The sequence below is a fragment of the Macrotis lagotis genome, chromosome 2 (assembly GCF_037893015.1).
Source record: "Macrotis lagotis isolate mMagLag1 chromosome 2, bilby.v1.9.chrom.fasta, whole genome shotgun sequence".
NCBI lineage: Eukaryota > Metazoa > Chordata > Mammalia > Peramelemorphia > Peramelidae > Macrotis > Macrotis lagotis.
In genome coordinates this window covers 183,777,376-183,791,452 of record NC_133659.1, presented here as the reverse complement: position 1 = coordinate 183,791,452, position 14,077 = coordinate 183,777,376, and the positions used below count along the sequence as shown (strand labels likewise).

The 14,077-nt window shown below is 36.6% G+C and overlaps 1 protein-coding gene across 6 annotated transcripts in view; it reads right to left on the bottom strand.

The window, feature by feature from the left end:
- The window catches only part of SPAG9 (sperm associated antigen 9), a 168,649-nt gene that overhangs the window by 13,947 nt on the left and 140,625 nt on the right, over window positions 1-14,077 (bottom strand). For all 6 annotated transcript variants that reach the window (XM_074223706.1, XM_074223707.1, XM_074223710.1 and 3 more), the window contains 8 exons: window positions 13,234-13,323; window positions 12,803-12,970; window positions 12,432-12,603; window positions 11,067-11,285; window positions 10,273-10,465; window positions 2,714-2,839; window positions 1,712-1,792; window positions 1,164-1,231 (listed from right to left, as the gene is read on the bottom strand). In XM_074223706.1, coding sequence (XP_074079807.1) covers window positions 1,164-1,231; window positions 1,712-1,792; window positions 2,714-2,839; window positions 10,273-10,465; window positions 11,067-11,285; window positions 12,432-12,603; window positions 12,803-12,970; window positions 13,234-13,323 — 1,117 coding nt within the window. The remainder of the gene's footprint in view (window positions 1-1,163; window positions 1,232-1,711; window positions 1,793-2,713; window positions 2,840-10,272; window positions 10,466-11,066; window positions 11,286-12,431; window positions 12,604-12,802; window positions 12,971-13,233; window positions 13,324-14,077) is intronic.

Genomic DNA, 14,077 nt, shown 5'->3' with positions numbered 1-14,077 from the left:
GGAAAAAATATCAAAATGCAGATTTGTGGCACATGTGCCATTATCTTATGCACAGCTTCCATGCAAATTGCATTCTATTTATAAACAGAAAAATTCCACTTAAGTTTCTAACTCTAATGTTATGAAGCATCACAAAGTACATATGATTAATTACATATCCCTCCTTTTTCTGGCACCATTTACTCTCTAGAGAAATTCCTTTTAGTTGATCTTCACTTATTCAGACTATTACAAAGTAATCCATGAAGTAATACCCTGTGAGTTCAGGGCTGATTTTCCTTCCACCAACACCACAAGCTTTCAACCTTTAGACTTGGATGGTAACTGGAGTTACTCAAAAGGAATATGAATAATTTATTATTTGAAACATGACATGAAATAATAAAAACTCATCCTATGAACCAAAATCTAACTTTTTCCAAAGTGGACTTTTTTTGTTAAAAACTTTGGACAATGGGATTTTCATATAATGTTTAAATGATTAAAAGTTCAGATTCACAGACAGGCCAAGCTGGACATGACCTATTTTCAACAAACAGATTTCTGGAGTCTTTTAAAGTTTACAAAGTGCTTTCCTTATTACAACTCTTAGAAATATTATTCTCTTTTACATTTTACACTGAAGCTCAGATAACATATCCATGCCCCCCCCCATTAGTCCTAGAGATGCCATTTATTGCCAGGTCTATCTACTGATTTCAAAATTCATGCTTTTTCTACTATATGATGTGGCCTTCTGGGTGCAGAGAGCTTAAAGGCTTGCCAAGACTCTCACAGCCAGGAAGTTAAGAGCCAGTACTTCTGATTTAGTCTACCACTCTTTCCACAATGCCAAGAGCTGACTATGTTAGAAATATTGATTCTATTCTTTGTCCTTAAAGTACTGAATATCTGGTTGTAAAACTAGAGACAATGTAAATAATTTTGTTCTGATAAAATGCTATATAAAGTATCATTAATCTGACTTAAATTCAAGCATATTATTATTTCTAGGTTGCTTTTTCCCTATTAATGTCTCTTAAAATATGAAAAGGGTATTTTGCATGAGAAAATAGTCTACGATGCAATAGGTCTGGAAACATTTTAAATATTTAAATATTACAATGGACTCTCTTTTAAGTATCTCGTAAGAATCTTATATGAAAATGAGTAAAAATTCCTACCAACTCCTCTATGAAAAATTGCTAGTGTTCCATCAGCCAGTGCAACCAATACAATTCCTTTCACATGTCTGCAAAAATAAAGGGAAAAGAATTAAGTACACTTAATTTCTGTGGACAAAAGGCACCAAATATTTCTGAAATCCTTATTTAAGTTGGGATGTTCAAGTGAGGAGGTATGATTTTTGCTATTTGATAGAAGATGACAATGCCAAAAACTGGATTGAAAGCAAACCCCACAGAAGTTGTCTACAACTTTTAAGAGACACTTTTTCTCATACAATAACAAAGAATTTATAATATATGGAGTGAATTTTCTTTTATTTAAAATGCTCAGTGCTGTCTCCCTTTTAAAAACTTATTATTCCCTTTTTCTTTTGTGACCTCAACACATAATGAAAATGACTTTTTACTGATCTAATACCACTGAACTGAAGTTTATTTGGGCTAGACATTGATTTTTTAAAAATATTACAGTGATTATTATATTCTATTGTGAACAAGAATAGACCTTTTTTAAAAAAGAAAAGTTTTCATAAAATAAAACTTACACAATACTGAGAATTGAATCTTTAAGTTTAATGGAATGGAGACATTTCCTCCATTGGGCCACTGATGAATGGACATATAAACTGCAAGAACAAAGGCAGGAGGGATTAGACAGATAAAGAGTTCCAAGGAACTATTCATATCAAATCAATGACAACTAACTAAACTCAGGAAAAAGGCAAACAATAGAAAATTTAAGAATAAAGGACAGCTACTATAATGCTATTACAAACAGTGATAAAGAAACAATGATGTGGACGATGTCCCAGCTAAACACAGCATTCTGCAAGATGCCAACAGAAGTCCCAGGACAACATAGAAGGGAGAAGCCAAGCTAGCTGCCTTAAGACTCTCTTTTATCTCCCACTATAAAGTCTTTGTCCATGACAAAGTAAGTACTAGCCTTAGAATGTCAAGGAGGCACCTCTTCCATGCCTAACCTTGCTTGGGCAACAGCATAATATCATAGACCAAGAGACCTCACTACTACCAAGTAAATAAACCTTGCAATCTGTAAACTGTTCACCCCATAAAGCTGGACAATTTAATTTCAGCCTTCCTTCAAAATCATTTTAAAAGTTCTTTATTTGGGATTGAGCCTGCTGCTAAATATATTCCTTTTATTTCTGATATTTCCTATTCCCATTCTAGCCTACATAAGTCCCTTTTGCATTAGGAATTTCACTTCTCGTGTTTAAAATCTCCCAATTTTCAATCATCCAATTTAATGTTTAACTTGCCTCCTTTTCCAAGAATATTGTTAAGTAATAATGGAACATTCTGTGACAAAGGGTCATATGGTTTACCATTTAGAATCAGAGCAAATACAGTTACAGAACCAGCTGCTTCACAATCCTCGTACATATGTGAAGTTTCTTTCATTAACAAAGCAAACCAGGTACAGCTGTCATTTTGCTACCTAAGTTATTGTCCCAATTTTAAGAGGAGATTAACAATAAAAATTAAGAGCCACAAATAATCTATTATGAAGCTTTTGCTCTCACCATCCATTCTGAGCTCCAAGCCACATGGTTGGTAAAAGACTGCTCATTTTCTGAGCTTCTTCTCGCACCAGGTCTTGTTCACTTGGCAATACTGTTATTTGATCTTTATATATATCTGATTCATTGCTGGGAAGGGGAAAAAAGAATAAAAATTATGAGATCTGCAGTTGATAAATAAAATTTTCTAGAAAATTATTATTTCCATTCTTAGTCTGTCAATGAGAACACTAAAAATAAAGCCCAGGAAATCTAAAGGATATGTAAGTATAGATATGTGAAGCATATTTTCATTTTAATCATACTGTAAAAAAATAATCAGTACAAACAGGAACAAAAAAACCAAACAATACCTCACCCCACCCCCAATACCATAAAGCATCAAATAAATTTGTTTTTGTTTTTGTTTTGCATGGCAATGGGGTTATATGTGGCTTGGCCAAGGCCACACAGCTAGGTTAATTATTAAGTGTCTGAGGCCACATTTGAACTCAGGTACTCCTGACTCCAGGGCCAGTGCTCTATCCACTGTGCCACCTAGCTGGGCCCAAATAATTTTTTTTTACGGTTTTTTTGCAAGGCAAATGGGGTTAAGTAGCTTGCCCAAGGCCACACAGCTAGGTCATTATTAAGTGCCTGAGACCAGATTTGAACCCAGGTACTCCTGACTCCAAGGCTGCTGCTTTATCCACTACGCCACCTAGCTGCCCCCAAATAAATTTTTAAAATGGAAAATAGTATGCTTTGGCACTGCACTCAGACTCGATACTGCATTCTCTGGATGTGGATGGCACTTACCATCACAAGTCCTTTAGAATTAATTTTCTTTGAACACTGAACTGCTTAAAGAAACTAAGTCCTTCATAGCTGATCATTAAACAGTGTTGCTATCAATGTATACAATGTTTTGGTTCTGGCTCATTTCACTCAGCATCAGATCAGCTAGGTCTTTCCAGGCTTTTCTGAAGTTTGTTTGTTCATGATTTCTTATAGAACAATAAGACTCATCCCATTCATATACCACAATTTGTTCACCCATTCATCAACTGATGAGCATCCCCTCAATTTCCAATTCTTTGCCACTACAAAGAAAATATAATTATTTTTGTTCATGTGTATCCTTTCCCCTTTTTTAAGATCTCTTTGTGATACAGACCTAGTAGTGGAGTTGCTGGATGGAAAAGTATACACAATTTTGTTGCCCTTGAGGCATAGTTCCAAATTGCTCTCCAGAATGTTTGGATCAGTCTACAACTCCACCAATTATGCATTCATTAGTGTCCCAGTTTTTCCCACATCCCCTCCAACATGGATCACTTTCCTTTTTTCCTCATATTGGCCAATCTAATTGGTATGAGAACGGTACCTCAGAATTGCTTTAATTTGCATTTCTCTCATCAATAATGATTGAGAATATTTTTTCATATGACTATATAGTTTTAATTTCTTCTTCTGAAAATTGCATATTATTTTTTGACCATTTATCAATTGGCTAAAGATTTACATTCTTATAAATTTGACTCAGTTCTCTATAAATTTTAGAAATGAATTCTTTAAAATTTCAAATTAAAAAGGGGGGGCGGAGTCAAGATGGCGACAAGAAGGCAGCATTTGGCGGGAACTCCAACCCCCCCCACAACCCCCCCCCCCCAAACAATTAATAGCTCTAGCCAAAATTTAGAGGGGAAGAACCCACAGAAAGACTGAGTGATACATTTTTCTAGTCCAAGATGACTTAGAAGTTCTGCAGGAAAGGTGTGTTTCACCAGGACCTAGGGTTGGGAAAAAAGCCATCGGCAGCGTAGTCTAGTCTAGTCTAGTCCAGTCCAGCCCAGCCCAGTCCAGCCCAGCCCAGCCCAGCCCAGAGATCACTGGAAACAGCTTGAAGGGGCAGTGAGAGAAGGCTGCTCCAACAGAATGAGTGTGGAGTGAAAAGAACCAGCCACAGAATATGCAGTAAGAATCAGGAGAAAGCAGCCTGCACCCCCAGAGACGGTAAGGGGAGTCTGCAGAGATTTCTGTGCTTTCCCTCCTGGCAGAACTCTGCTGTTTGCCTACACTCCATACTAAATAACCAAGCTGGATTTCTCCTTATAGCCCCAGGGCAGAGGGAAGTGCTGGGGTCATCTACATATCAAAGCAAAGGCAAGAGAGCATAAGACCTTGGAGTAATAAAGGTCCCAGTGGGGTGCCCCCCCCCCAAAAAAATAACCCCAAAGCCTTGGAAGTGCTGTAAATTAGTCTTGGGCTGAGGAAATGAGTAAACAACAGAAAAAAAGAATCTGACCATAGAGAATTACTTTATTCTCATGGAAGATCAAAACACATACTCAGATGATGACAAAAATCGAAACTTCTGTATCCAAAACCTCCAAGAGAAACAGAAAATGGATGAGCTCAAAAAAGACTTTGGAAAGCAATTAAGGGAGGTGGAGGAAAAATTGGAAGGAGCAATGAGAGCAATGCAGAAAAATCATGAAAATGAAATCAAAAGTTTGGCGAAAGATATACAAAAAATACTGAAGAAAATATATGTTAAAAACAAGTTTAGGCCTAATGGAAAAAGCAAAACTGAAGGCAAATGAGGAGAAGAATGCCTTAAAAATCAGATCTGGCCAGCTGGAAAAGGAGATAAAAAAGCTCTGAAGAAAATAACTCCCTCAAATGCAGACTGGAACTAAAGGAAGCTGATAACTTTGCAAGAAATCAAGAAGAAATAAAACTCTTCCAAAAAAACAAGCCAAAAGTTAGAAGAAAATGTGAAATATCTCATTGGAAAAACAACCAACCTCGAAAACAGATCCAGAAGAAATAATTTAAAAATTATTGGGCTATCTGAAAGTCACGATCAGGAAAAGAGCCTAGACTTCATTTTTCAAGAAATGATACAGCAAAAATTTCCCTGAAATCCTAGAAGAGGGTAAAATAGAAATTGAAAGAATTCACCGGTCACCTACTGAAAGAGATCCAAAAAGAAAAACTTCCAGGAATATTATAGCCAAATTCCAAAACTCCCAAATCAGAGAAAATTCTAAAAGTTGCCAGAAACAAACAATTCAACTACTGAGGCTCCATAGTCAGGATTACACAGGATCTGGCAGCATCTACATTAAGGGCTCATAGGGATTGGAATATGATATTCTGGAAGGCAAAAGGTCTTGGTTTACAACCAAGAATCAACTACCCAGAAAAACTGAACATCCTCTTTCAGGGGAAAAGATGGACTTTCAAACTTTCCTAATGAGCCAACCAGAGCTGAACAGAAAGTACAGGACTCTGGTGAACCATAGATGGAGTGGAAGAGAGGGACTAACTATGAGGAACTTGATGTTGTTGAACTGTTTGTATTCCTGCATGGGAAGAAGATACTGATAACTCATATGAGCTTTCTCATTTTAAGCGCAGTTAGAAGGAGTATATATAGACAGGACATAGGAAGGAGTGAAATATAATGGTATAATATAGTAAAAAGATGGAGTCAATGGGTGATTAAAGGAAAGTACTGGGAGGGAGGAAGGAAAAGGAGATGAAGAAGAAGCTGAGAGATTTCACATAAGATTCAAGAAAAAGCTTTTTCAATGGAGTGGAAAGGGGGAAGGCAAGAGGGGAATGAGTGAGCCTTCATTCTTCATCAGAAATGGCTCAGAGAGGAAATAACATGCACTCAATAGGGTGAGGAAATCTATTTTACCCTAGAGAAAAATAAGAAGAAAGAGACAGGGGAGAGAGAGGGAGAGAGAGAGAACAGAACAGAACAGAACGGAACAGAACAGAACAGAATAAAAGAGAGTGGGGAGAAAGAGAGTGGAGGTACAGCTTGTAACAGCAACTGTAAGAAAAAATATTGAAGCAACTTCTCTCTCCTTGAGGTTTCTCATCTTCTTGGTGGGGGAGGGTTATGCTTATTTACTCATAACATTCAATTTACATCAATGTATAGCATGGAAACAATGTAGAGACTGTCAGACAGCCTTCTGTGAGGGAGAGGGGAGGGAAGGGTGGGTTGGGGGAAAATTGTGGAATTCAGAGCCTTGCAAATAAATGATGGGTACATATTACTATTGTATATAATTAGAAAACAAATAAAATGCTAAAATGTTAAAAAAAAATAAAGAACAAAGATGAAAAAAAAGGAGGGGGGAGCAGCTAGGTGGCATAGTGGATAGAGCACCGGCCCTGGAGTCAGGAGTACCTGAGTTAGAATCTTTGGGTTTATCAAACAGTGAATTACAATACTCATTTACTACAATTTCTTTTGTACTTAAATCTATTCCCTGGAACCACCACTCTGATCCCGAGGCAGTAACCAACAGTTTTGCTGACAGCTGCTTTACAATATAATTTTAGATTTGGTACAACTAGACCACCTTCCTTCGCATTTTATTTTTCATTAAAACCCTTCATATTCTTGATCTTTTGTTCCTCTGGATGAATTGTTATAATTTTTTCTAGCTCTATGAAATAATTTTTAGCTTGTTTGATATTACACTAAATAACTTAATTTAGGCAGAATTATTATTTTTATTATATTAACTTGACCTACCTATGCACAATTGATTTTATGTATGTGTAAAGTGTTTTGTAACTGTTTTTGTTTAGTTTCTGGGTTAGTCTTTATAGGTAGACTCTTGAGTGTTTTATGTTGCCTTTGGTTACTTTAATAATTAAGTGTCTGAGGCCAGACTTGAACTGAGGTCCTACTGGCGCCAAGGTCAGTACTCTATCCACTGTGGCACCTAGCTGCTCCCCGTGATGATTTCTTTTTTTTTCAAATATTTTTCTTTTTAGGTTTTTTTCAAGGCAATGGAGTTAAGTAGCTTGCCCAAGGCCACACAGCTAGGTAATTATTAAGTGTCTGAGGCCGGATTTGAACTCAAGTACTCCTAACTCCAGGGCCGGTACTCTATCCACTGTGCCACCTAACCACCCCACCCTTGATGGTTTCTTGAAAGATATGTCCAGGCTCTTTTTTTGATGATGGTTTTCAGGCAGTCTAATAACTTATCTTTTTTTTATTCTTTTTTTTTTTGGCAAGGCAATGGGGTTAAGTGATTTGCCCAAGATAACAGAGCAAGATAATTATTAAGTGTCTGAAGCCAGATTTGAACTCAGGTTCTCCTAACTCCAAGACCAGTCCTCTATCTACTGTGCCACCTGCCTCCCCAATCTTTCTGTTACTGGATTAATTTTCCAGGTCAGTTGTTTTTCCAATGTGGTATTTTATATTTTCTATTTTTTTACTTTTTTTTTATTTTGCTTGACAGATTCTTGATGTCTCATAGAGTCATTAGCTTTGATTTGCCCAATTCTATTTTTCAAGGAATTGGTTTCTTTTGTTAGCTTTTCTATCAACTTTCCTACTTGGTAAATTCGCTTTTCTATCAACTTTCCTACTTGGTAAATTCTATCTTTAAAAAATAATTCTAGGGCATCTAGGTAGCACAGTGGATAAAGCACCAGCCCTGGAGTCAGGAGTACCTGGGTTCAAATCCGGTCTCAGACACTTAATTACCTAAGCTGTGTGGCCTTGGGCAAGCCACTTAATCCCATTTGCCTTGCAAAAAACCTAAAAAAAAAAAAATTCTTATTTTTGTCCATTTAACCCAATTTTTTTTGGAGGGGGGGGTGTTGCAAGGCAATGGGGTTAAGTGACTTGCCCAGTGTCACAAGCTAAGTATTAAATATCTGAGGCCAAATTTGAACTCAGTTCCTCCTGATTCCACAGTTGGTGTTCTTTCCACTGTGCCACCACCTAGCTACCCTTGACTCAATTGTATTTTTAAAGGATTTATTTTTCAGTCAATTTTTGTGTTTCCTTTTGCCAGAAGTTGAATTTCTCTTGCAGTTCTTTTCCTAATTTTTCTACTTGATTTTTAAAATCCTTTTAGAGTTCATAAAAGAAGTCTTTCTGGGCTAAAGACCAATTCATCATATTCTCCTCTGGAACTTTATACATGTAGTACTTTTTTCCGACATCCTTTTCTGAAATGGTTTTGTGATCTTCCTTACCCTCAAAGTAGTTTTCTATTGGCATGGCTTTTCTCTGACTTTGCTTACTTTGGGGCTCTGCTCCTGGGTCACAGGGGTACTTTCCCTTGTGCTGAGAGAAAAGCCTGCTCACAGGCCTTCCACAATGGGAATACTAATGGCTTGCTCATTGGTCTGGGTCTATGTAACCCATTCATGCTCGCTGAACACTAGATACCTGTGTAGAAGCCCTCCCAGCTGGTTTGCTGTGCCACTGGTCTAATGAACTGGGATCAGGGGCCTCCTCTGCAGATCTCTGCTGTGGCTGGCAGCCTCAGGCTGACCTCTTCTGCTCTCTGCTCTCTAGTTTTCAGGGTTCCTACAATACACTCCACTTCCTGTGTTGCGTCATACCCTGTGTCTCTACCCTAATGAGATTGACCTTTTCTCAAATCTTTTCCCGATATCTTAAAGCTGGAAAATGTTCCATAGTTTTTTATTGTCCTGTTTTATTCTTTGTACTTTTGTCACTAAGTAATTCATTTAGAGCTTGATTAACATTGCTTCTGGGGAAAACTCAGGAGAGCTTAGAGAAGTTCCTTGCTTCTCTCCATCATGTTGACTTTGCCTCCAATAAAGGCATTTCTTAAAAACAAAGGAAACTACATAGGTGCTTGCAAAATGCTTCAAAAGAAGCTTGTGGGGGTGGCTAGGTGGCACAGTGAATAGAGCACCTGCCCTGGAGTCAGGAGTACCTGAGTTCAAATCCTGCCTCAGACACTTAATAATTACCTAGCTGTGTGGCCTTGGTCAAGCCACTTAACCCCATTTCCTTGCAAAAACTAAAAAAAACAAAAAAAAACAAAAAAAAAACAAATTTGTGAATCAAATGAAATAAATAAATTTTGTCCAGAGATCCCATATCTTTAAAATGAGCAGAGGTTAATTTGGAAGATATGATCAGGTCAAACATGGGGAAAAAGAGAGATGTTACTTTCTTTCATTATCACCTAGACCCTATCCAAAGGATTAAATTTATTTCAAAAGAGATCCAATTTAGACAGTGACATATTCCACTCCTGAAAAATGGAGAAAATATTTGCTGGAAAATGTTTCTGACCATGAAAGAATTCCTTTCTCTAAATAATGCACAAAATCATTCAAAATGTTCTTTAATGAAACAAAAATTAACCCCAAAAGGTAATACATAAAAAGGTAAAATTTTAAATGGGTAATAATATAAATGGCAAAAAAAATGACTGAAACAATAAGGATATACTGACAAAATAGGAGAAGGAAAATGTAAATTATAAGTCAGAATAGAGAAAAAATGACCAAGATGATCAAGACAAATATACAATTTTTAATACCAGAATAAGAAGAGAAAATTTTAAGACCTCAGAAGAAGTGAGAAAATGAGAGTAAAGTCCACACAAAGAATAAAGAGAAAGAAATAAACTGAAACACAGTGGGAGGAAATCAAAGATGAGAGCGTTTAACTAGTCAATTTAGTAGGATTTATGCAACTTGAGAATTTTTGGCTATTTATATCTATGTTAACATATTAGTTAACATATTAGTCTATTTTTGAATACCTTGAGTGATATACAGGAGATCCTTCTTCAGTATTTTGTACCCCCAAGGGATCTGTAAAGACATGCTCTGTATAGACTCCAGGTTGGTTGAGATCCATAATATCTTCTGATCCTGCATTTCCTTCTGTTGCTTCAGTTGCTTCTTCTGCTGTTGGAATGGTTTCATCTGCCTCACTGTTTTCTGCTTCTGTTTCTATAATATAAAAAAGTAAGCAAACTTTATAGGTAACTAGATCTTGTTAACTTCCATTTTCCTTGTATAATACTTCTCTGAGTCTTGCTATTCTCAAATGGGGGACTCATTTTTGTTTTTATTATTCATTTTTATTTTGTTTTTATTCTTCATTTTTATAATCTGGACCTGTGACATCATCACCAAAAGAATGTGTGTAGAAGTTTCTTGCTGCCATTGGCAACTCATCTGTATTTTAGTTTGAAAGAGTTGTCTAGGGTCCTAAGAGGTGAAGTGTCTTTCTCATGGTCAGCCAATAACATGTGGAAAAGGACAGACCTGACCCCATCATGACAATTCCGTAGCCAGCTATGCCCTATGTCATTATATACTATTCATATTTTCTTCTTATGAATTTTTCAAAGGGCATTAAAGGGATGCTTTTTTAGGTACTTAATTGGGTACACAATCTATTCACCAAACCAAGCTGACTCATTCCTAATTCTTTTGGTTCACTTTCATGTTCCCCTTTATAAATTTTTTAAATTTGATACCTCTCATAACAGAGAAATCCAAAGGTAGCTTGAGTTTCTACCAATGTAATGGAGAAGTACTTACATACCTGGTGGCTTTTCTATCACTGGGGAAGAACCACTGGTATTGGGTGAAGCAGCTGGTACTATAACACCTTCTGCAGTACAACCAACCACTGTGATGCCTCCCAACACACTGTCTGTTTCTGTGGAACTGTTGCTGGTCATACTTCCACACAAGGATGCTTTGTCCACTTGATTAGATTCTGTAGTTTCTTCTCCAACAGGGTAGTCTGTTTCTCGAGCCCCTAAATAAATTAAAAGATACACCTAATTTTGTGATACAAAGTATCATTTCTTTAAAAAAAATTTTTTTTCTTCCCACTTACATGTAAAGATAATGTTCAACATACATTTTGGGGTAAAATTTTTGAGTTCCACATTTCTCTCCTTCCCTTCCTTCCCCCTTTCCCCAAGATAGCAAATAATCTGATATGTTACACATGTTAAATGCATTTTAATAGTTTACATTCCTATATCTTATATTTATATTTTATATGATTACCAAGAAGTCTAACATGTAATTTGCTCACAGTTATTTCTCTCCCCCCATAAAGCAAGTAATCCTAAATTTCAAGTGTAGGATTCAAGTTGATTTTTTAGCTACTGTGAACCACATTAATGATGCCAAGGTGAGGGACTGACTCCTCAGGTCAGTTTTTCTGCTCCATTGCTACAGACTACTCCCTTGAACTCAGCCAAATGAATTTTTTTTAACCCTGTTTTTGGGGAGTGCTCCTTTGCTAGTTGGTGATTTTTTTACTGGACAAGTAATTTCAATGTTATAAGAAGCCCGTGGTGAGGAACACCTTCTACCAATGGTGCATCTGCTCTGACTCTTCTAGTCTGGTGGAGTTGCTTGGAATATACCAACGAGTATGCAGTTTGTTGGGGGCCCCCCACAAACCCATTGTCTTATATGCAGATCATGATCAGAGTAGGACCACGCAGTAGTGTGTAGGTTAATCACTTTATTTCCTCTTTCCTACAGATAAAGAAGAACTCAAAATGAATCAGTATTGTGTGGATTAAAAATCAAAGGCTAGGTGGTGTAGTGGATAGAGTACTGGACCTGGAATCAGGAGTACCTGAGTTCAAATTCAACCTCAGACACTTAATAATTACCTAGCTGTGTGGCCTTGGGCAAGCCACTTAAAACCCCACTGCCTTGCAAAAACTAAAACAAACAAACAAATAAATAAATAAATAAATAAATATCCAAAATCAAAGGCAGACTGTGTTGGCTACAGTTCAATTTGTTTTCTTGTCACCAATTATTCATTTTCTTATAACATTAATTCTCTGAAATATCAGAATACTTCTCCTTGTGTACAGAACTTAATACAATAAATAAAGTAATGAGTTTTTCTGTATCCACTACACCTTCAACTTACCTGGGACACTTGCAATACAAAGAACATGGGAGTTGCAAACATTAAAACTGTCGAGGATGTTGCCAGGCTGATTAGCATCAACAACAAGTACTTTAGAGGCTGAGTGAGTGCTGGTGCAGATCCAGACAAGACTAGATAATTCTTCTTGGTGTTTTAATTCTTTTTGCTGCTCCTATATGGGAAAAAGCAAGATGAGGAAGCAGTGGCTTTTAAGAAGCATATTTACTACATTGAGAAGCTCATGTGTAACTATTCTGATGCAAGGTAATGTCATCTCAGATTAATTTTGGAATTATTTGTGGTATTAGGAAAACATGGAAAATGAGTCCCTTTAAAATAGTACCCGGGAGCCCTTTGATTCCCCTGCTCACCTTAAGCTCCTGGTCTAAGCGGTCTAAGCTGCTCTGAGAGGCACTGCGTTGCTTGTTGTCTTCTGCATCCAGAACTGTCACATCATTATAAAATACACTGGCTCCAACCACAGAGCCACCATCTCTTGTCTTCCCACCAGATAAATTGACACCAACAGCACACCACAGCTGAGAGGAAAAAATAGAGGAATAGTTAGTTTCTCAAATATTTATATCTTTCTAATGTTTTCCTAGTGTAATTATTATTTAGAAAGATTTCTTGAACCCACAGTCTTAAGACCATAGCAAGGAAAGAAACCTTCTACACAAGGTGTTAGTACATTCACTATAGTTTTCATCCTCTTATGGATAGAAATCCAATCATTTTCTATTTTACAAGATTAAAGTTGCCTAGTATAAGGGAATCATGCTTAGCTTCATAAAATGCTTACCTTCATTGATGCATCTTTTTCATCTAAAGGTCTAAGATAGACAGGCACAGGCAAATTTTTCATTTTATTTTCACCCTGACCATTTGCTACCTATGGGGAAAAAAATTTCAGTATGAAACAGGATCCAGCAATGGAAGTGTATCAGTAATTACTGAGTCACTAATATATAAGCACAACTTCAAAGTAAGGATTAGTTCTTTGTTATTTGTTTGTGTTTAGAGCTTTCTAATTATTCCCCAAGTCCAATTCAGCTCTGGTTCTGATTTGAAATAAAGAAATTTTCATCAGCTAACAAAAATGTCTATTTCTTGTTTAATGAGGAATGAAGTTTTTATGAATTATGCTGTTTTGAGGCAAAATACATCAAACTAAGGAACAAATTATTCAAGTTAATGTCATATAAGCAGTTACTGATGAATGGTATGAGACTAATTAAAAACTGGCAATTCTATAGGAACATCAAGAAATGACTATCATTTTTTTCTCCCTTCTCAAACATTGAGATAGCAGTATTGGAGTGAATAAAATACTTAAGAGTTGTAATTCTACCCTCTAAAACACTAAAAATATTAGCAATGAAAGCTGAATCTTTGGAGTAACAGAGGAGCAGGAGCCTAAGCAGAATCCACCAGAATGATGCTAATTAGCAAGTCAATGAGGCCAGTGATCATAATTAAGTTTTCTATCTCCCTGAGCAACTAACCAGCACAGTCAACACATTATTTTTGAATGAAAGATGACGTGGCTACTTGGTAGGCCATCATTTACATTATAAAATAAGGAAATATGAAATGAAGTACATTAGGAAATATAAACTTATTTACATTTACCATCTTCTCTGTTA